General features: G+C 64.0%; 2 protein-coding genes across 3 annotated transcripts; both read left to right on the top strand.

Annotated features, from left to right (window-relative positions):
- The first annotated feature begins 1,096 nt into the window (after nt 1-1,096).
- Nucleotides 1,097-12,408, top strand: TBC1D10A (TBC1 domain family member 10A). Its single transcript, XM_054646120.2, has 9 exons — nt 1,097-1,370; nt 4,520-4,619; nt 7,729-7,836; nt 7,984-8,090; nt 8,886-9,000; nt 9,215-9,280; nt 10,295-10,484; nt 10,752-10,906; nt 11,099-12,408. Exons 1-9 carry the CDS (start codon nt 1,171-1,173, stop codon nt 11,489-11,491), a joined length of 1,434 nt encoding a protein of 477 aa, XP_054502095.1. The 5' UTR covers nt 1,097-1,170; the 3' UTR covers nt 11,492-12,408.
- A 1,167-nt stretch (nt 12,409-13,575) lies between these two features.
- Nucleotides 13,576-19,060, top strand: CASTOR1 (cytosolic arginine sensor for mTORC1 subunit 1). 2 transcript variants are annotated; one of them, XM_054645706.2, is made up of 9 exons: nt 13,582-13,770; nt 13,880-13,950; nt 16,178-16,371; nt 16,465-16,597; nt 17,151-17,274; nt 17,821-17,934; nt 18,022-18,104; nt 18,224-18,318; nt 18,399-19,060. In XM_054645706.2, the coding sequence occupies exons 1-9, from the start codon at nt 13,658-13,660 to the stop codon at nt 18,462-18,464; spliced, it is 993 nt and encodes a 330-aa protein (XP_054501681.1). In that variant the 5' UTR covers nt 13,582-13,657; the 3' UTR covers nt 18,465-19,060. The 2 variants fall into 2 exon arrangements, with proteins under 2 accessions (XP_054501679.2, XP_054501681.1); XM_054645704.2 differs by having other exon boundaries at nt 13,576-13,770; nt 16,178-16,597.
- Nucleotides 19,061-20,725: the final 1,665 nt, after the last annotated feature.

The following is a 20,725-nucleotide window of genomic DNA, read 5'->3' as shown; positions in this document are numbered from 1 at the left end:
AATGCTGCAACAGACTGTGTGTGTGGAGATCTGGTACAAAACAAGCGCCATCAGAGCCTTCCAGTTCAGTGGCAAGGACTGGTGAGGCCTGGCTGCCAGAAAAATCTGGAAGTAGGTTGAGTTGCTGATTTTAAGGAGCCTCATTCCCTCTTCCTTTTGGCACGGTACCACCTTGAGAGGAATCCTTCCAATACCCCCTGTTGTGTGCTGTAAGAGGGAGGAAATGGAGCACTGGGCTCTGGAGCTGGGATGGACCTGCCCCTGGCAGGCTTTACCTGGGACAGGTCCCAGCACATCCCAGTCTCCTCCAAATCCTTTGGTGTGTTATTTTTGGGAGAGCCAGGCTGGTTTTACCTGTCTGGGGTGCTGTGGCTGGGGACTCTGAGGTGACACAGCAGAGGGATCTGCAGGGCAGGGACAGCTGTGGAGAGGGAAACAGATCCCAGTGGCTGCCCCAGTGCTTCCCAGCACAACCCTCCTGCAGTCCCAGTATCCAGCCTTCCTGGAATGCCAGTGCCATCCCAGTACAGCCCCAGCACAGCCCCACTGTGGCTGTCTGGCCCTGCTACAGCCCCCTTATACAGGTCCCAGTACAGCTCTGCTATGGCCCATACTGGTCCCAGTCTAGCCCATTTTATCTATACTGTCCCAGTACAGCTGTGTTGTATCTCATACCAATCCCAGTACAGCATGTTATGGCCACTACTGGTCCCAGTACAGCTCATTATGGCTTGTACTGGCCCCAACAGAGCTCGTTATATCTCATGCAGAACCCAGTACAGCCCCGTTATGTCTCATACTGGTCCCAGTCCATGCCGTTATGCCTCATGCTGGTCGCAGTCCATCCTGTTATGTCTCATACTGGTCCCAGTGCCTCCCGTTATGTCTCGTACTGGTCCCAGTGCCTCCCGCCCCAGCGCTGCCCCACTGCCGGCGCACGGAGCCCCGCCCCTCACCGACACCCGCCGGCACTTGACGGACAGCTCTGCTCGTCCTCGCGACCAATCAGCTTCGGAGGCGGGCTCTTCTTTCCGCAATCCCGGCGGCTGATTGGCCGAGTCCCTGCTCCCGCCCAATGGCTGTGCAGGGAGGGGGCGTGGCCGGGGCGGGGCGTGGCCGCCGCCGTGTCCCGGCATGGCGGAGCGGCCGCGCCGCCGCTGAGGCGCCGCCATGGCCAAGAGCCGCGGGGGCGGCGGGCCCAGCTCGCCCGGCGGGCGCAGCCTGGCGGGCACCCGCGAGAGCCTCGCCGACCCTGGCGGCGATGAGCTTAGTTCGCTCGGCTCCGACTCCGAGATCAACGGAGGCGGCCCCGAGGAGCGGCGCGTCGATAAGTTCGGCTTCATCGTGGGCAGCCGCGGCGCCGAGGGGACGTGAGTGGGGCCGCGAGGGGCAACCGTGAGGGGGGGCCGGGGCCGGGGCCGTAAGGGGCCGGGGGGACACTGGGGCACCGAGGCGCAGAGGAGCCGCCCCAGGCCCGGCCCAGTCGGCTCCGGCCGCTCGGCCCCCGCAGGGCCGGGCCTGGGGCTGGGCCGGGCCGGCCGCGGCTCTCCCCGCCCCGGGGGGTTTGTCCCCGCCGCCCCCGGGCTGGGCGCGGGGCCGCCCGGGACCGCTGTCAGGCATCGTTCGTGCCCGCGGCGGAGGCCGCAGCAGCCGGGATGTGAACAAGGGAGCCAGGTTGAGACCTGCGGGTGTTCAGCCTGGAGAAGAGAGGGCTCCGAGCAGAGCTTAGAACCCGTTCTAGTGCCTAAAGGGGCTGCAAGGGAAGCTGGACTCCTGCCTTTGGGCAAGGACCTGGAGTGACAGGATAAGGAGGAACGGTTTCCTTCTGTCAGAAGGCAGGGTTAGATAGGATATCTGGGAGAAATCGTTCCGTTTGAGGGTGCTAGGGCCCTGCCACAGGGTGCCCAGAGCAGCTGGGGCTGCCCCTGGATCCCTGGCAGTGCCCAAGGCCAGGCTGGATGGGGCTGGGAGCAGCCTGGGACAGTGGAAGGTGTTCCTGCCCAAAGGGGGGGTGGCACTGGATGAGCTTTAAGGTCCCTTCCATCCCAAACCCTTCCATGATGTTGTGATGGCTGTGTGAAGAGCCCCAAAAGCTGTTCCAGCTGTCCCATCTCCCTCTGAAGAGAGCGAATGGCTGGGAAGTGGTGTCCACCCCATTTGGGGTCAGGGAGCTGCCAGCACACGAGGTCAGTGTCTGGTCAGCTCCAGGCAGTGATTCCAGTGGACTTTTGGCCTCTGTCAAGCCAAGGAGGCCAGACCATGGTGTCTTTCCAAGGGCCCCTTGTTGGCAGTGCTGGGCACCATGGTCACCCCGCTCCGCGGAGGAAACCCTCGGAGGAAGTGAGGCTAACCCGAGGCGCTAGGCCCCAGGGTGGTGCTGACACCCAGGAATGTGCTGTTGCTGTCGAGCTGGTTCGGCAGCGTGTTTGGCGTTTGCCTTCCTGGCCCTGCTTTCACAGCAACGCCCAGAGAAAGTCGGGGTGGCAGTGGGAGCAGCGCGTGGCAGCCGGCTCCTCTCCTGCTGGGACATCGCCTGCAGCGTGCTCCCTGGGCTTTGCCCACCTGAGTGCTCTGGTGCCAGCTGTGCCTCAGTTTGCCTGTCTGTGAGGAGCAGTGTTGACTCCCCTTAGCCTGTGGGTGTTACTGGGTGGGTCTGTGGGGTGAAAAGGTGCTGGAGGTTGGAATGTTGGTGCTGGGCAAGGTGCATCACTCTGGGTGATAAACCTTGTCCCTCGGCACTGTGGGAGTGGTGTGGCCTCTCCTTCCCGTGGTGCTGTACCCTGTCCTGAGCACACACCACATTTAGGGGACGCTTGTCCTGGCTGTCATTCCTGTGGCTGTCCCTGGGGTGGGTGTCCCTGTCCCTGCAGCAGGCAGCAGCAGCTCTGGATGAAGGTCGTGGTGCTGGAGGCCAGTGGCTGCTCCCAAGGGTGCTGACAGTATGGTGGCTGCAGTCACTGGGGACTGAGCCTCCTGCAGCACCCCGCAGATGTGCTGGGGCCCAATCCTGGCCTGCTCCAGGCCTTTATTGGCTCACTGTCTGTCCAGGAGGGGATGAAGGGGAGTACATGACCTCCTGCTGTGGCTGCCGGAGTTGGGTTTGCCCTGCTGGGAGGGGAAGCACAGGAAGGGCAGGCAGGGTATCCGAGCATCCATGGACAGTGTGAGGGCACCGCGAGGGGCCGAGCTGTGGGGCTGTCACCCAGCGTGGATGCAGAGGAACGCATTCCCGACACAGGGCATCTGTCACTTCCCTGCCTGGAGTGCCCGCACCCTCCCGCCTGGGCCATATGAAATGCAGCCGGTCCTCACTCCCTGCCCGCTGCCAAGCAGCCATCAGCTGGGAACAGCTTCCAGTCTGTGCTGGCAGAGCTCCAGCAGGCCCACAGCCAGCTCCTGTATCCAGCGTCCCGCGCTCCCGAGCTTCCCACGCCTCGCGGAGCCCCGGCTGGAGGCCAGCGCTGCCTCCATCCCCATGCCGGGCTGGGGAGCTGCCGGCCATGCCTGGCCGTGCTGGGGAGGGTGGGGAGCCAAGCAAAGCAGATCCTTTGGGAGCGGGTTTGCTCTCGGAACAATCGCGCTCGCCCCGTCCGACCCGCTGCGGTGGGTGGGACTCGGCTGGAAGGGCTGGGCAGGGCGCGGGGCAGCGCTGCCAGCTGGATGCGGCCCTGGGCTCACCCTGCCGCTGCTTTCCGGCTCGGCATGTGCAGGGAGGAGGCAGGGCCTGCGTGTCCTGTAGTGGGGCTGGCTGCTGGAGGATGCTCAGCGCCAGGCCACTGGCCTCGGGTCCTCAGGAAGGATCTGACTCTTCCTGAGATTGGCATGGCCACAGGACAGTGTGGAGCAGAGCCTGAGCAGGCATCGAGTCTTCACTGATGGCTTGGAGGAGTGTCTGCTCTCCTTGGATGTCCCTGCCTGGGCCTGCCCGAGCTGCCTGTCACCCATCTCTGCACAGATGTGGTGCCACGGGGGGTTGGAGGCCGCGGTGCCGGCTTCGGCATTTCAGCAGCATCCCCCCTGCCTCAGCAGGGTTAAATTGGATTCCCTGGCTAGACTGAGCCGTTTCTGGAAAACACTCCCCTCCCTCCTAAGGGACCCTGCTCCGGGCTCGGCGCCGGGCCTGGAGCAGCGCCAGGCGTTGGGAGCGCAGTGTGGCTGGAGCTGTGTGAATGACACGATGCTTATGGCCCCGGCTCTCTCTGCGTGCAGCTGGGCCCCGCCACAGGGATCAGGTCTTGCTCATCCCTCACCTTCCTGGCATGTCCCTGGGGATGCTGCAGCATGTGCTGTGTGCAGTGCAGGCTGCTCCCGAGAGGTTTGAGCTGCTCTGCTGCTGCAGTGACTTCACTCACGGGTGGCGAGCGCTTCCGGCAGCTGCCGAGCGTGTCCTGAGCCCTGCGCCCTGAGGGGTGCAGCCACCTGGGCATGGGGGGCACCCAGGGTGCTCGGGAGGCCAGGGGGCTCAGCACCATACAGAGCCAGGCACCCACTGACCGGCCTCTTCCTCCCGGTCCCACAGGCTGGAGGAGGTGCCCTTGGAGGTGCTCCGGCAGCGGGAGTCCAAGTGGCTGGATATGCTCAACAACTGGGACAAGTGGATGGCCAAGAAACACAAGAAGGTAAGTGACAGCCTTGTCACCTCTGGGAGGTGGCAGTGAGGGACAGCCAGGCACAGCGGTGTCCCTTTGGAGCAGCCTGGTGTCACTGGTTCCCTGCAGACAGGTGTCTGGGTGCCTTTGCATGATGCTACTGGCTTGAATGGGCTGTTCACTCCCCTTGGAAACTGGAACTTGGAGCCCACTTCTGCCTCCAACTCTTCCCTGCCGGGCTGGAGCCTTCCTAGAGCTTTTTTGGCTGCCTACAGGCAGCCATGGGAATTGTTTGCTCATGGAAACTTCTGTTCTGAGCATCTTGCAGACCAAAAAAAGCTCGGTGTAGGAAATGTTTGAGTCTGATGCGCGTGACACTGGTCTGCAAACGGGGGTCCTGGGAGACTCCTGGTGTGCTGACTCCATGGCTTGGTTTGCTGGGCTCCCTGATCCCTGAGCCTGCAGATGAGGCAGGAATTGGGATGCAGCAAGTCCAGGGTCGCTGCTGTGTGTCTGCTGGGAGCAGTGAGGCTGCTGGCATGGGACAGCAGTGCCAGAGAGTGGCGGAAGGGCCTTCTCCTCATCCTCCTCCCCATGGTGGCAGAGTCTCCTCAGTGTGCCCAGAGTGCTGTCCCTACTCAGTGCCTGCTGAATGACACCGGAATCCCTCATCTGTTTCTTGGCTGCTCTTAAAGGATTTGGGAGAGTTTTCTGGGCCACGGCAGGCGGGCGCTTTGTTCCACGGGCAATTTCCACCACTCTCCAGCTGTGTGTCACAGGGTGCCCTCTGGGATGGGGTGAGGGCTCCAGCAGCCCTGTGCCTGGCAAAGCAGCTCCCTTGTGCTTGGCCCGAGCCTCTGGGAGTCTCCATGGGGCTGATGTGCTTTATGGTCTGTCCTGCAGCAAATGTCTGGAGCTTTGGAGAGGCTGCTCTGGAATGCTGCTCTGTGCCTGTATCCCTGGGGCTGCTCAGGGAAGGCTGCCAGGCCTGGCCTTGGATGCTGTCAACTATCCTTGGTCTGGCAGGAGCCTGCTTGGTGCAGGTCCCTGCTGCTCTGGGGGAGCTCCCTGAGCCTCTGAAAAACCCCAGTACTTTTCTGGCTGCCTCACAGGGTTGGCAGGCAGCCCGTGGATCCCTGGGCCAGCTCCTGCTGGGCTTGCTCACACCTGCACCGCTCCAGCATCCCAAAATGCTCCCTGCCTGGCCCCGATCCCAGCCGAGCCTGACCCCACATCCTTCATGGTGCTGCACTGTGCCAGCACCGCGTGCTGGAAGGAGGGCAGACGTGTGGGTGGGCAGCTCCCACTGCTCTCCCAGCCTGGGCAGCACTCCAGCTTCACCTTGCTTTCAGCATCCCTCAGCCCAGACACACTCCCAGTCCCTGGAAGATCACAGTGGGACCCCACGTGGGTCCAAGGGGATGAGCTGCTCGGCCCCGGAGGAGCTGGCTGGGCCAGCTGGAGGGGCTGCCCAACCAAAACCCAGCGAGGCAGTTTCCTTCCTGGCAGCTCAGTCAGCAGGAAGGGGAGCTGGCTGGAAATGGGAGCTGTCAGCAGCCATGGAGCTGCCCACAGCAGCCCTGGGCATCATCCCCTGTGTTTCCTGCCAGCACAAAGGAACCTACCCGTGCAAACAACCAGTGAGGGAGCAGCAAACCCCCTGGGGAGGTGATGGAACTGTGCTTGGAAACAACCACCTGCTCCTCAGTTGCTCCAGCAAACAGGGAAACACAGCCCTGGGCAGGCAGGAGAGGATTTGGGAGCTGTTGGCCACTGCTCTCAGGGCTCTGGCACAGTTGGCATGTGCCACCTGAGCAGGGACATGAGGAGGGGAGGCTGTGCTAGGGTTTGCAGGGTGTTGTGAGGGGTGACTGTGGGGAAAGCACCAGGCTTGTGGGGCCCACCTTGCTGCATACCTTGGCTGAGGACTGTGGGGAAAAGACCACGTAAGGATGTGGAGCTGCTGGAGAGAGTCCAGAGGAGGCCACAGAGGTGCTCCAAGGGCTGGACCCTCTTTGCTCTGGAGCCAGGCTGGGAGAGCTGGGGGTGCTCACCTGGAGAACAGAAGGTTCCAGGGAGAGCTCAAAGCCCTTTGCAGTGCCTAAAGGGGCTCCAGGAGAGCTGCAGAGGGACTGGGGACAAGGGATGGAGGGACAGGACACAGGGAATGGCTCCCACTGCCAGAGGGCAGGGATGGATGGGAGATTGGGAATTGTTCCCTGGCAGGGTGGGCAGGTCCTGGCACAGGGTGCCCAGAGCAGCTGGGGCTGCCCCTGGATCCCTGGCAGTGCCCAAGGCCAGGCTGGACACTGGGGCTGGGAGCAGCCTGGGACAGTGGGAGGTGACCATGCCCATGGAATGAGATGGTCTTTAATGTCCCTGCCAACCCAAACCATTCCATCATTGCGTGATTTGGAGCTGCTGCTGTGATGAGCAGCTGGAGTGGGATGCTGGGGGCTCTGTTTTGGTCCCTGCTGGTGTAGGCAGCGCCAGGGCTAAGCTGGGTCAGCTCCCCACGCAGGGTAGGCACCGACTGCCTCGCCTGGACTTTGGTCCTGGCTGGTGCCCAGTGCCAGGGAAACCAGGGGCACAGGAAACTGTGGGTATGGAGCTGCCTCCAGGGGCCTCAGGATCTGGCCATGCACGGAGACAGCACCAGACCTGCTCTTCTGCCCAGGATGAGCAGGTGGAAAGGCTGAGACACTGGTCAGGGTGCACATCCCTGCTTTCCATGGCCCCACGGGGGGGTGGGGGACTGGACTGGGGGCTGGGGAGCCTCCCCTGTGTCCTCAGTGCTTCCCATGAGGGACAGAGCCACTCACTCCCCACCTTGACTCCAGTGTTTGCTTTTCCAGCTCCCAGCAGGATCTGCCTTTGAGGCAGTGCCAGGCTTGTTTGGAGCTGTTTGCAAGCCACAGAGCCTCTGCTGGGCCTCTGGCAGCTCCCCCGTGCTGCTGGTGCTTGACTGCCATTCCAGCTGGCATCCCTGCATCCCAGGGGCTCAGGGACACTTCTCCTTGTTTGGGAAGCAGCAGGGGCCCAGCCTGTGCTGGCCTGGCTCCCCCCTTGCCCGGGAGTCTCTTTGTTTGCAGTGCTCTGTGTTTCCCCTCACAGCTGTGTCTCTGTGTCTGTCCCGCAGATCCGGCTGCGGTGCCAGAAGGGGATCCCACCCTCGCTGCGGGGCCGTGCCTGGCAGTACCTGTCTGGGAGCAAGGTCAAGCTGGAGCAGAACATGGGCAAGTTTGATGTGAGTCCTGCTGGGAACCCTCCTGCTCCACCAGGGAGGGGACAGCGCTGGGGTGGCTCCTGCTCAGGCTTGGGTGTATGTTAGGATCTCAGACATCTGGTGGGGGGGTGTCAAGGGTGTTGCTCACCCCAATCTTTCCCTCCCCAGGAACTGGACCTCCTCACAGGAGATCCAAAGTGGCTGGATGTGATCGAGCGGGATCTCCATCGGCAGTTCCCCTTCCATGAGATGTTCGTCTCACGTGGAGGCCATGGGTATGTGGAGCTACTGTGTGTCCAGCCCTCAGCAGCCATGGATGGGGTGGGCACTGTCTGTCCCAGCTCATGGAGCCACACTCGTGTCCCCAATGTCCTCCCTATACTCCCACAGTTGCAGAGCATCCACTGGTGCTCAGGATGGCTCAGACCAGCTCTGACACCCAGTGGGGTGGGAATTGCCATGACAGGAGGGCAGAGGGAGGAGGTGGCAGCCTGTGCCCTCCATTTCACCAGGAAAATGCTGCTCCCAATGTGCTGGGGAGTGCCTGTGCCCCTGTGCTTGCAGCTGGGTCCCTGCCTGTCCGTGGCTCACTCTGGGCAGGGTGGTTGTCTCTATGCCTCCACTCCCAGATCCCGGCAGGATGTGTGCTCTGTGGGCCGAGCTTCCCAGAGCTGTTGTGTCCTGCAGCCCCGGCTTTGTGTGGAAAAGGGATCCCAGCCAGGAACTGAGCCAGGCTCGTGCCTGGCATGCATGGGGAAGGCTGCTGGGCCATGTGCACACCGTGTGCCCAGCTGTGCATGCCGTGTGCCCAGCTGTGTGTGCTGTGTGTGCCCAGCTGTGCGTGCCGTGTGCCCAGCTGTGTGTGCCTGGTGTGCCCAGCTGTGTGTGCCGTGTGCCCAGCTGTGTGTGCCGTGTGTGCCCAGCTGTGTGTGCTGTGTGTGCCCAGCTGTGCGTGCCGTGTGCCCAGCTGTGTGTGCCTGGTGTGCCCAGCTGTGTGTGCTGTGTGTGCCTGGTGTGCCCAGCTGTGTGTGCCGTGTGTGCCCAGCTGTGCGTGCCCGGTGTCTCTGCAGGCAGCAGGACCTGTTCCGGGTGCTGAAGGCGTACACGCTGTACCGCCCTGAGGAGGGGTACTGCCAGGCCCAGGCGCCCATCGCCGCCGTCCTGCTCATGCACATGCCAGCTGAGGTATGGGCACGCGGCTCAGGGGACAGAGCTGGCACCTCCCGGAGGGTGTGGGGCCCTTTGGGGGGTGCTGATGGGAGGGGTGCCCTGCTCAGGGCAACCCAAAGCGCCCCAGGGGTGCTCTGCTGCTCCCCACTCTCTCCCGTGGTCCCTGGGAGCAGGGAGTGGGCTGCAGGGATGTCCTCTGGGTGCTCACCTGCTGTCCCTTGGCTTGCAGCAAGCGTTCTGGTGCCTGGTGCAGATCTGTGAGAAGTACCTCCCTGGCTACTACAGCGAGAAACTGGTAAGTAAAAGATTCATGGTGCATTCAGCAGTGGCAGGGACCTGCAGGGTGCTGCATCTGCGTTGGGGCAATCCCCAGGATCAATCTGAGTTGGGGATGAAGGGATCAGGAGCGGCCCTGGGGAGAAGGACTTTGGGTGCTGCTGGGTGAGGGTTGGCCATGCCCTGGCCATGTGTCCTGGGCTGAGCCCCTAGCGTGGGCAGCAGGGGAGAGGGGATTCTGTCCCTCTGCCCCACCCAAGTGAGACCCCACCTGCAGAGCTGCCCCAGCCCTGGGGCCCAGCACAGCAGGGACCTGGAGCTGCTGGAGCAAGTCTAGAGGAATCCATGGAGCTGCTCTGAGGGCTGGAGCCCCTCTGCTCTGCAGCCAGGCTGGGAGAGCTGGGGGTGCTCACCTGGAGAGGAGAAGGCTCCAGGGAGAGCTCAGAGCCCCTTGCAGGACCTAAAGGGGCTTCAGGAGAACTGGGGAGGGACTGGGGACAAGGGATGGAGGGACAGGACCCAGGGAATGGCTCCCACTGCCAGAGGGCAGGGATGGATGGGATATTGGGAATTAGGAATTGTTCCCTGGGAGAGTGATGAGGCCCTGGCACAGGGTGCTCAGAGCAGTTGTGGCTGCCCCTATCCCTGGAAGTGTTCTCATCCAGGTTAGACAGGGCTGGGAGCACCCTGGGATAGTGGAAGGTACCACATGGCAATTGGGTGGAATGTGATGAGTTTTAAGGTCCCTTCCCACCCAAACCATTCCATGATTCTGAATCTCCAGGCCAAAAACTTGTCCAGCTCCTCACCATGGGGAAAGAAAGGGTCTGGGGAAGACCTGGGTATTCCCAGAGTCTCCCTGTTGTGCTCTGGCTCCCAGAAGCATTTCACATTCAGGGATGGGGGTCTCATCCATGGGACACAGCTCTGCCAATATCAGGTGTAGAGGCTTGGCTGCCCCTGCTGGGGCCAGGCACTGGGGGCTGATCCAGGGCTGGGGTACTCACTGGGATGCTGGTCCCTGTCCCTGCAGGAAGCCATCCAGCTGGACGGACAGATCCTCTTCTCACTGCTGCACAAGGTCTCACCTGTGGCCTACAAGCACCTGAGCAAGCAGAAGATCGACCCCATCCTGTACATGACGGAGTGGTTCATGTGCGCCTTCTCCCGCACGCTGCCCTGGAGCTCCGTCCTGCGTGTCTGGGACATGTTCTTCTGTGAAGGTGGGAGCTCCCACCATCCTCCTCCTCATCCTCCTCCTCTTCCTGGGGTGACTGCACTCCCCACGGCCATGGGACCTGTAGCAGGGCAGGTTTGGGGCAGCCACATGCCTGGGGTGGAGGTGGGCTGTTTTCCATCCCAAATTCACCTTCTTGCATGTCCTGACTGTTAGTGGGACTGGAATCTGCTGGTCCACGGCATTTGAGGGACATAGTGGCAGTGTCACCCTGTCCTGCCTGGTACTCACTGCCTCGTGTCTCCTCTTGCAGGAGTGAAGATCATCTTCCGGGTGGGCCTGGTGCTGCTCAAACACACCCTGGGCTCCTCGGACAAGCTCAAATCCTGCCAGGGCCAGTATGAGACCATGGAGAGGCTGAGGGCCCTCAGCCCCAAAATCATGCAGGAGGCCTTCCTGGTGCAGGAGGTGAGGTGCTGGGGACGGTCTGGGGGCCCAGCTAGCCCAGCTGGCCGGTGCTGCCAGACTGGGCTGTCCCTGGGTGGGTGGAGCATGGGAAGCAGCTCCCAAAAAGCTTGGTTAGCGGTGGCCTGTGCCCTGAGGGGGATCCCACACCCAGCCCCGGTGGCACTGTCGCTGATGGCAAAAGTGTCCCCGCAGGTCATCGAGCTGCCGGTGACGGAGCGTCAGATCGAGCGGGAGCACCTGATCCAGCTGAAGAAGTGGCGGGAGACGCACGGAGAGCTGCAATGCAAATCCCCCCCGCGCCTGCACGGCGCCAAGGCCATCAGCGAGGCGGAGCCCGCGCCGCGCAAGGCGCTGGAGCCCGTCCCCTCCATCATCGTTTCCCCCGGGCCCGCCCCCGTGCCCAAGGCCCGCAAGAGCAAGGAGAAGAGCCGGGAAAAGGGCCCGGCCAGTCCTGCCAACGGCCCCGGGGCCGAGGGCAACGGGGCGCCCGGCACGACCCGGGAGCTGCTGCACCCCCAGGTCTCCCCCCACCACCAGTCCAAGGAGAGCCTGAGCTCCCGGGAGAGCGAGGACACGTACTTGTAGGGCCCGGCCCACACCCCGGGCAGCCGGGCTCAGCGGGGCTGCGCACGGACCCGGGCGCGAGGACACCGAGGGGGACCCCTGGCACCCGGCGCTGGGGGCTCTGAGCTGGAGGGATGGGACAGGGGGGCTGTGCGGCTCCGTGAGAACAGCGTGGCCCTCTCGGGGCATCCGTGGAGCTTGGCCAGGTGTGGTGACCAAAGGGGACACCGTGGGTCTGCGCTGGGTGCCCACCCCGCAGGGTGCTGGCACCACGAGCGGTGGGAGCCCGGGCAGGGGGTGGCTGAGCCACCCGAGCTCCCTCCCCACACTGGGGGGCTGGGCTGCCCCTCGGGCCCTTCTCCCCGTCCCAGAGCCCCTCCACCCATCACCCCCTGGGTCCCCCCTGTAGCCCCCACCCTGCGCCAGCCGGGCAGCCCCAGCCCCGGCTCCCGAGCACTTAGGCCTGGCGCGGGGCACTGGGGGTACGCGAGGAGCCCTGGGACCCCTCGCCCCCCTCTTATCTAGTGAGGATATATCAAGCTGTAGCCCTTTATGTAGTACCCAACTTACCTACTCACTGAGCCTATTTATTATTCCTCCGAGGCAGGACAGGGACCGAGGCAGGATGTGCTAGAGGCAGCGGAATTTGATGCCGAGTTTTGGGGCTAAAGCCCCCCCATCCCATCCCCTCCCATCCCCAAGTTCCCCACAGCTCAGGGGGAGTGTTTACCCTGCCAGGGCTCGCCCCACCACTGCTGCCCCCCCTGGGTCCCAGCACAGGTGAGACGGGGTGGGTGAGCAGCAGCCAGGTGCTCCCTGGTTGTGGGGTCCCCTCTGCCCACCCTGCCCTCCCCGAGGGTGGGTGGTGGGTTTGTAAAATAAAGCGGGAAAAGCAGTTTTGTACAAAGGGGTCAATAAAGCGAGTGTGTAAAGGCGCAGCCCTGGCTCCCACCTCTCTCGGCCTGGGATGGGGGTGGAGGGTGGCAGGAGGCAAGGGTGGTGTCACCTCCCACTTGCTGCACCAGTGCCAGCTTTGGGGGGCACCCTGACCTGGACCTTACCCACGGTTCTCTGTCCCTGTGGAGCACCCTCCCCTGCATCCCATTTGCACTGAGCACTGACCCTGGCATGCACCCTTCCCTGGGTCCCATCTTCCCTGGCTGCCCTTGTCCTGGGGGGCAGGTGCTGGGCTGTGTCCTGGGAAGGGCCACACTGCTGTCACTGCTCTGTCACTGCTCTGTCACCGCAGAGGGTGGCCCAGCCCTGCTGTCTCACCCAGCCTTGGGGCTGTCCTTTGAAGTGGAATGGGAGGAGACTGAGACCTGTCCCAGCTTGTGATAGTGGTGGCGGCCAGGCTCTGGTGCACTCCCATTCCAGCACCCAGGCCTTTCCCCCTCTCCCACTGTCACAGTTCCTGTGGCTGAACAGAGCCAGAGGACCCCTAATTAATCCCGTGACACCCCAGAACTCAGCTTCCCATCCCAAAATGGTGCCCAGGCCATCTGTCTCCTTCTGGCAGGCAGGAATTCTGCCCAAACCTCCATTCCTCCCTCCAGAACCCCCTTTTCGCAGGGGTGGTCCTGGTTTGGTGAATCCCCTCTCCAGGCCTGGTGTTGAGTGTGTGGGACCCGGTTGGGTGCTGGGGTTGGGGGTGGGATGGGGTTGGCAGTGGCTCCCAGAGGGTTTCCTTAGGCACCCCCAGGGCTGCAGTTCGGGGGTACCCCGGGACTCTGAGTTGGAGCTGCTCCAGACACCCCGGGCCGCTGAATTTGGGCGGGTTTGGGCACCATGGAGTTCTGTACTGGGGCTGGTTCCGAGGTTCCGGTGCGGGCAGCCCGGGGCTCTGAACCGGGGCTGTTCCCAGGCCGCCGGGCCCGGCTCGCTGCCTTTCTCGCGGTGCGGGGCGGTGCCGGGCCTGTCCCTGGGCGGTGCCGGGTCGGGTCCCTGGGCGATGCGGGGCGGTCCCGGCCCAGGCAGGTGGTCACAGGGCGGTGCCAGCGAGATGCGGAGCGTTCCCGGATCGGTCCCCGGGCGATAAGGGCGGTCACAGGGCGTTGAGGAACCGAGGCGGGGCGGTCCCAGGGCGGTTCCGGGGCAATGCGGGGCGGTCCTGGGCCGGTCCCGGGGCGGTCCCGTGTCCGCCCTTATAGCGGCGGCGGCGGCGGCTCCCGGGGCGGCGCGGCCGCCATGGACCTGCACATCCTGGAGCACCGGGTGCGGGTGCTGAGCCTGGCCCGCCGCGGGCTCTGGCTCTACACGCACCCGCTGCTCAAGCTGCTCTTCCTGCCCCAGCGCTGCCGGTACCGGCTTCTCTCCCCCCACCACCCTCCTCCTCTTCTTCCCCCGACTCCGGGCCCCGTGAGACGCTGGCGGTTTTGAGGTCAGCAGCACCGATTTTTTCTGCTTCAGATGCAAGTTCTTCAGCCTGACGGAGACCCCCGAGGACTACACGGTCATGCTGGACGAGGAGGGCTTCAAAGGTACCGAGCGGCGGCCCCCTGGCAGGGCGGGCTGGCACCGCAGGCACGGGCTGTGCGCGTCCCCAGCCCGGCTCCGCGCCTGGGCCGCAGGGAGCGAGTCCCGGCTTGTGCTTGGCTCCCTCGGAACGTGCCCGTCCCGTCCCCTCGGCGCCTGCGCCGGGGATGTACCGGCTTGCCCGGCCGAGGCTCTCCCGGCGTGGCTGCCCTCGCTCCGACAGCCCCTCCCGGGCAGCGCTGCCCCCCGGCTGGTGGCACCGGGCTGAGGTGCCACCCGAAGCCCGGGTGCTCCCGGCAGGGCGCAGGCACCTCCCGGGATGCCCGCGGGCAGCGCTCCAGGCTCTGGCAGCGCTCCTGTCATCGTTCCCGCGTCCGATTTCATCCCGCCCCTCCTCCCTGCGAGGGCCAACTGCAGCTTTGGCTGAGGAGGGCAAAGCACAGGCCCAGCCAGGCTGGCGGGGGTGAGCCCTGTCCGGCACTTTTGGGCTGTCCTGGAGCGGTTTGATCCCTTCCAAGCCAGTCCCTCTCCCAGGGAGGTGCCATTGGTGACCCGGCGCGTGCCGTGCATCACCCTCGCCGCCAGCCCTGCCGCGGTACCGGCCCGACGGGCCGAGCCGGAGGGTCCGGATCCCGGCCCGCCTTCCCACGCCCAAACCTTCCTGCCTTGGCCGCAGGAGCTGGGCGCAGCGGAGCCTTGGCCGTGACCCAAGGAACAAGGGGCAGCGCTCCGGCCACGGGCACTCACGGCCGGGTCCCAGGCTCACCTCCTTGTGCTGTGGAACGGGACCGTGTCCTGGGCTCTCCCTGCTCCCAGAGCCAGAGCTGTTCCCCATGTATTGTTTTATTTTGGGGCCTGCAGACAAATATTCCTCAATCCCGAGGGGAGGGCGGGAAGTGCTGAACAATGGCCCCGCAGTGCCCTGTGAACCCCCCTTGGCTGGGGGCTGCCGGTGTCCCTCTGCTGCCGGGCTGGATGGGGACCCCCAGCACAGGAGAGCTGCACCCCCCATTCCCAGGGGATCAGGATAAAGCCCTGGGGTGGGTGACACAGGGACAGCGAGGTCCCCTTGCATTCAGCCTCGCCCAGGGTGGTGTTGAAAAGCAATTAAACACTGAGCTCTGGGACAGGTCCCCATGTCCCCGAGTCCCTGTCCCGCCCCCCTGTTCCCAGCACTGGGCGCTGGGCCGGAGCCGAGGCTGTTCTGGCGCTTCCTGCACAGGAACAGGCGCTGGGAACACCCGCCGGGCCCTGGATCCGGCCCCGCTCCCGCCCTGCCCGGGCCGAGTTTGGGAGCGGGGTACAGAGCCTGTCCCCTCAGGGGTCCCCTCAGTGCGTGCTGGACCCTCCCTGTGCGACCTCTCCCCCCCCCCCACTGGTGTGATGAGTCTGGGGTCTCAGCTGGGCTTGGGCATGGGGTGCCCACGGAAGGGCTGGGGGCTTGTGTGATCTCCCATGGGAGCTGCTCCCACCTTTACTGCATGGGAGGAGTGGAACTGGAGACCCCTGGGGGCCCTGGCCCGTCCCGTGCTGGGAAGGGGAGCCCAGAGAGGAGGGAGCAGCCTGGCTGAGTGCTGGGGTGCCCCAGCAGTGCCAGCCCTCTCCTGGGCAGGAGGGTGGGAGCAAGGCGGGGGGGGGAGGCAAGACAGCTGGCCTATGCCCACCCTGCCAACACCAGCAGATTTTTGGGAAGCACCTGTGGCCCTCTGCCAGCCTGGGCTCTCTTCACCAGGCTGGCACCAGGTGCTGGGACCCCCAGGGCAGCGGGGTGACCGTCCCCTTGCCCCCTCCAGTGCCCTGTGTGCATCCCTGAACATCCCTGGTGCTGGGCATGGGGCTGGGGGCTCCTGAGGGCAGAGGATGAGCTGGGCAGCCCCACGGCCCTGGTGGTGCTAAGCCCCCCAAACCCCAAGATGTGTCTCTCCTCCCTGTGCCAACACCCCCCACCCCCAGCCTGGGAGGAGAGACACATCTTGGGGTTTGGGGGGCTTAGCCTTTGCCCCCCTGGTCCCTATGGCCAGATCCCAGTGTGGAGCAGCTGAGCCCCGTCTGGCTCATTCCACGTGGGGATCTGCACCCCCAAACCAGTGTCCCCACACCTGGGGCTGATCCTGCCTGGGGCATCAGCCAGGGGACAGTGTGGCACACAGTGCCTGAGCTGGCCCTGGCTCTGTGTCCAGCTGTGCCCAGCCCTGCAGAGCCACCTACCTTAGTGTCCCTTGTCCCTTGCAGAGCTGCCACCCTCCGAGTTCATGCAGGTGGCAGATTCCACGTGGCTGGTGCTCAGCGTGGTCTCCAACGGGCGGGAGCCCCCCGGCTGCCAGGCCACCGGCGTCACCAAGATCGCGCGCTCGGTCATCGCGCCGCTGGCCGAGCACCACGTCTCGGTGCTGATGCTCTCCACGTACCAGACCGACTTCATCCTGGTGAGTGACAGGCACAGGGACACCTGGCTGGCCGTCCCAGGGCCCCTCTGTGCCCTGAGGAGGAGTGGCAGTGCTGATCCTGCTCCTGGGCAGGTGCGGGAGCGGGACCTGCCCGTGGTGATCCACACGCTGGCCGGGGAGTTCGACATCTACAAGGAGGAGGGTGGCGAGTGTGTCCCTGTCACCTGCGATGACGTCAGCAACGGCTTCCTCAAGCCCAAGCCACGTGAGTGACACTGGGCTCTGTGTCCTCTGGGGCCACCAGGTGCTCCAGCACAGCCGGTGGTACCCATATCCTTGAGGGGCCTCCAGAGCTGCTCTGTCCCAGGGCCACCCAGTCCCCAATGAGATGATCCATCTCCCACCAGTGGAACCCACATCTTTGGGGTCCCCCAAGGCCATCCTGTCCCCAGGCCACACTGTCCCAGAGCCATCCAGTCCCTGCCAAGATGCTGCTCCCATGGGTGGTTCCCACATCCTGGGGGACCCCCATGGTCACCCTGTCCCCAAGACCACACAGGTCCCTGCCAAGGTGCTCCTGCTCTCACCAGTGGTACCTGCATATCTGAGGGACCCCACCGGAGATGCCCATCTGGGGCCTCCCAGTCCCCACATAGATGCTGCAGCTCCCACCCGTGGTACCCACATCCTTTGGGACCCCGGGCCACCCCTCTGCTCCCCGAGGGACTCGGGGCTGCGGGCGCGGTGGCCACGGGGTGGCACTGCGGGACTGTCCCCGAGCTGTCCCCAGGCCTGACGCGCGGCCGTTCCCCTGCCAGCCGCCAGCCCCACGCTGCACCCGGTGCAGAGCCCCCAGACGCGCTTCTGTGTCCTGACGGTGGCCCCCGACACGCTGCCCGCCATCGCCACCATGCTCATTGACGTCCTCTTCTACTCCCACAGGTGAGTCCCGGGGATGGGGACGTGGGGGTGGCCTCTTGCCTGGTGCGACCTGAACTGCAGTGACACTGGTCCCTGTCATTGGTCCCAGCGGGTTTTCAGACTCTGGGTGTGTTTTCCAAACTGGTTTTGTCTTCCCGGGAGCTGCACTGTGAGGGGTGGGAACCCCGAGGTGACACAAGGGACAAAGCCACCATTATACCAAATCCCAAGAGGGAGACTAAAGCAGGAGGGGATGGGTTTGGGAAAGCAGTGGGAATGGTGCTGGGGAGAGGGAATGCTCCTGATGGGGTTCTCCAGTGTCCCCTGGGATGGGGTCCCTGCTGGTGGCATGCTCCTGCTCCAGAGTTACCCTGGCCTTTTGAGAATGCCCCAAAACCTGGTGTCACCTGTGAGCTGCAGACCCTGTGGGGACACCTGCTCCTGTCCCCTCTCCCCCACCCTGCAGCGCCCCAGGATGATGCTCAGACACCCAAAGCCACCACCACGCCCTTCTCCTCCCCATTTTGGGGCTTTGACCCCTCTCTGTGTCCCGTTGCCCCTCGGCAGCCCCCCGTGGGATGCAGCCGCCGGCAGCCAGGACCTCGACTCCATCACCTTCTTCTCCTTCTCCCTCATCGAGGGCTACATCTCCATCGTGATGGATGCCGAGACCCAGAAGCGGTAGGTGCCATCCCGGGGCCATCTGTCCCTCTGTCCCCGGCTCTGGGGGCTCAGGGAGAGGGTGACACTTGCCTTTGTCCCCCTCAGCTTTCCCAGTGACCTGCTGCTGACCAGCTCCACGGGGGAGCTGTGGCGCATGGTGCGCATCGGGGGGCAGCCCCTCGGCTTCGGTGAGCGTGGCCCTGGTGGCCGTGTCCCCTCTTGTGCCGCTGCCACCCAGGGGGTGCTGTGGGGCACTGCTGTCCCCGCATGTCCCCATGGCAGTGACCTGAGGCCCCTTTGTCCCCAGACGAGTGTGGCATCGTGGCGCAGATCGCGGAGCCGCTGGCGGCCGCCGACATCTCGGCCTATTACATCAGCACCTTCAACTTTGATCACGCCCTGGTGAGCCCTGCCCCTCCCCGGGCACCCCTGCCAGCCCCGGGGTGTCCCCTGAGGCTGACACCCGCTCTGTCCCCCGGCAGGTCCCCGAGGAGGGCATTGCTGAGGTGATCCAGCTGCTGCAGCAGCGGCAGGAGAGCGGCAGATAGCGGCTGGCTGTCCCCAGGCTGGCTGTCCCAGCGTGGCGCCTCCCCTGCTCCCCACCCCTGTCATTAATTGTTAATTGTTAATGATCCCCCAGCACGGGACAGAGCTGGGCTCAGCATCGCTCCCTCTGTGCTGGGGATGTGGTGGCTTTGGGGACGTGGTGGCCTTGTGGCAGTGGGCACAAGGAGAGGGGCAGTCCCTGGGTGCCATCCTCTCCCTCTAGCCTGACCTGGGTGGGGTGGGTGGCCCAGGGACAGTGGGTGTGTCCAGGTGGAGGGGACACGGGGGGACATGCCAAAGAGCAGTGATGTACCACCATGGTGCTATAGGGGACAGCCTGGGGCTGATGGGATGTGTCCCCTTGGGAAGGGAGCGGTGGCCACGATGCTCAGGGACAGCCCTGGAGCAGCCCCATGGAGGGGAGAGCATTCCTGGAGCTGGGGTTACCCCTGGCACCCCAAAAATCTCCAAGGGGACTCTGGTTCAATGCCAGCGCTGGCTGTCACCTGTCATGGAGGGGTGACAGTGACTCCCAGCTCCTCACAAGTTGTATTTTCACATAGTTTTTGATAAGTCAATAAAATTCTTATTATTTTTATTTCTGTGTAGTCCAGGGAGGTTGCCCAGAGCTGGTCTCTGTGTTGGTGGCAGGGACTGGGATGGGACAGGGGCACAGAGTCAGGCTGGGACATGGCCACTTTCTCTGCTCTGTATTTTGGGTCAATAAATGGGTTAAAGCTGCAGCCCCCAGCAAATCACTGACCCTGGGGAAAACCAGGCCCACATTTATGCTCTCCCCCTGCCCCACACCGGGCCACACTGGGGGAAAACTGAGGCAGGAGCTTGACCCCAGGCCTGGGGGTGTCCCTGTCACACTGCCACCTGTCCCCACATCCTCTTCCCTTGCTGGCAGCACGGCATCCTGTGCCAAAGTGGGGTACACGGGGTGGGGGCTGTGCCCTCCTGGGGGTGCTGCAGCCAGGGGGTGCCCCCAGGGGGGCCTGGCCCTCAGCCAGACCCAGCACGAGCCTGGTGGGACCTCTGCTCCCATCCTGTCCCCAAAGCCATCCCCTGCTCTCCCACGTTCCGAGCAGGGCTGTGCCCCCATCCTGGCACGTCGTGCCCACGTCAGCCCCGCGCTCTTGCAGCCTCCAGCTTCCTGCCAGCTCCAGGGGCTCTCTCCTTCCTCTCTCGCTCCCTTCTCCGAGTCATGGGACGCCGCTGACGCGCTCCCGGCGATGAAGAAACTGCTGCTGGCCGTGCGGTCACTGGAGCTATTTCTGTCCCTCTGCTATTGCACAGCCCTGACCACACTTGCCATCAGCGGGGTGGCCATGCCATGGTGTCCTGCTGGCCCAGCCCAGGGGGGGACAGTGACATATGGGGGCCATAGGGCCAGCTGTGGGCAGGGGAGAGCTGAGGGTAGGAGCCCTGATCACCCTCACAGCAGGAGAGGGATGGAGGGATGGATGGATGGATGGATGGATGGATGGATGGATGGATGGATGGATGGATGGATGGATGATCATATGGATAGACAGGTTAATGCATAGCTGAACAAGTGGAGGAATTCTTGGATGGGTGCACAGATGATGGATGGATGGATGGATGGATGGATGGATGGATGGATGGATGGATGGATGGACAGACACACAAGTGGACAGCTGCTGAACAGCCCGTTGAGGCAGCCTGAGGGATGGACAAACTGCTGTGGAGCGAGCAAGATCTTCCCCTGGTTCCTCCACCTCTCCGGGACTGTCCTGGGCACACCCTGGCCCCACGGAGCCCTGCTCTGGGGAGGAGGAAGAGGAGGAGTCGGCAGAGGCAGCGGGTGGAGGAAGCAGAGCGTGCAGGTCGTTGCAGCTGGGCAGGGAAATTCTGGGAAAGCAAAATACTTCTAAAAGTGAGTGAGCGCTACACCCTTCTTCCTGGAAGGAGCTGTTAACTTCTGCCTTGTGTCCTGTGCCATCGCTGAACTCTCCAAATGCGTAAATTCGGCGAGGGTCACCAAAATCAACGGGATTGCGACACACCTCGGCACGCTGAGCGCAGCCATTCACCTCCAAGGAACGGGAAAACCCCTGTGGGTGCGGGCTCCGCCTGCCAGGAAGGGGAACCCAGGGGGACAGAGGGGACTGTCCTGGGTGCTGCTGCCTGTGCCGAGGCCGTCGCAGCCCCAGGGCACTCCCAGGGCAGCGTTGCACAAGGGGCAGCGCTGCCTTGGGCAATACCCAGCACCCTCGGTGTTCCCGGGGGTGCTGCC

The sequence above is a fragment of the Agelaius phoeniceus genome, chromosome 18 (genome assembly GCF_051311805.1).
Source record: "Agelaius phoeniceus isolate bAgePho1 chromosome 18, bAgePho1.hap1, whole genome shotgun sequence".
NCBI lineage: Eukaryota > Metazoa > Chordata > Aves > Passeriformes > Icteridae > Agelaius > Agelaius phoeniceus.
This window is presented reverse-complemented; position numbering and strand designations above follow the sequence as displayed.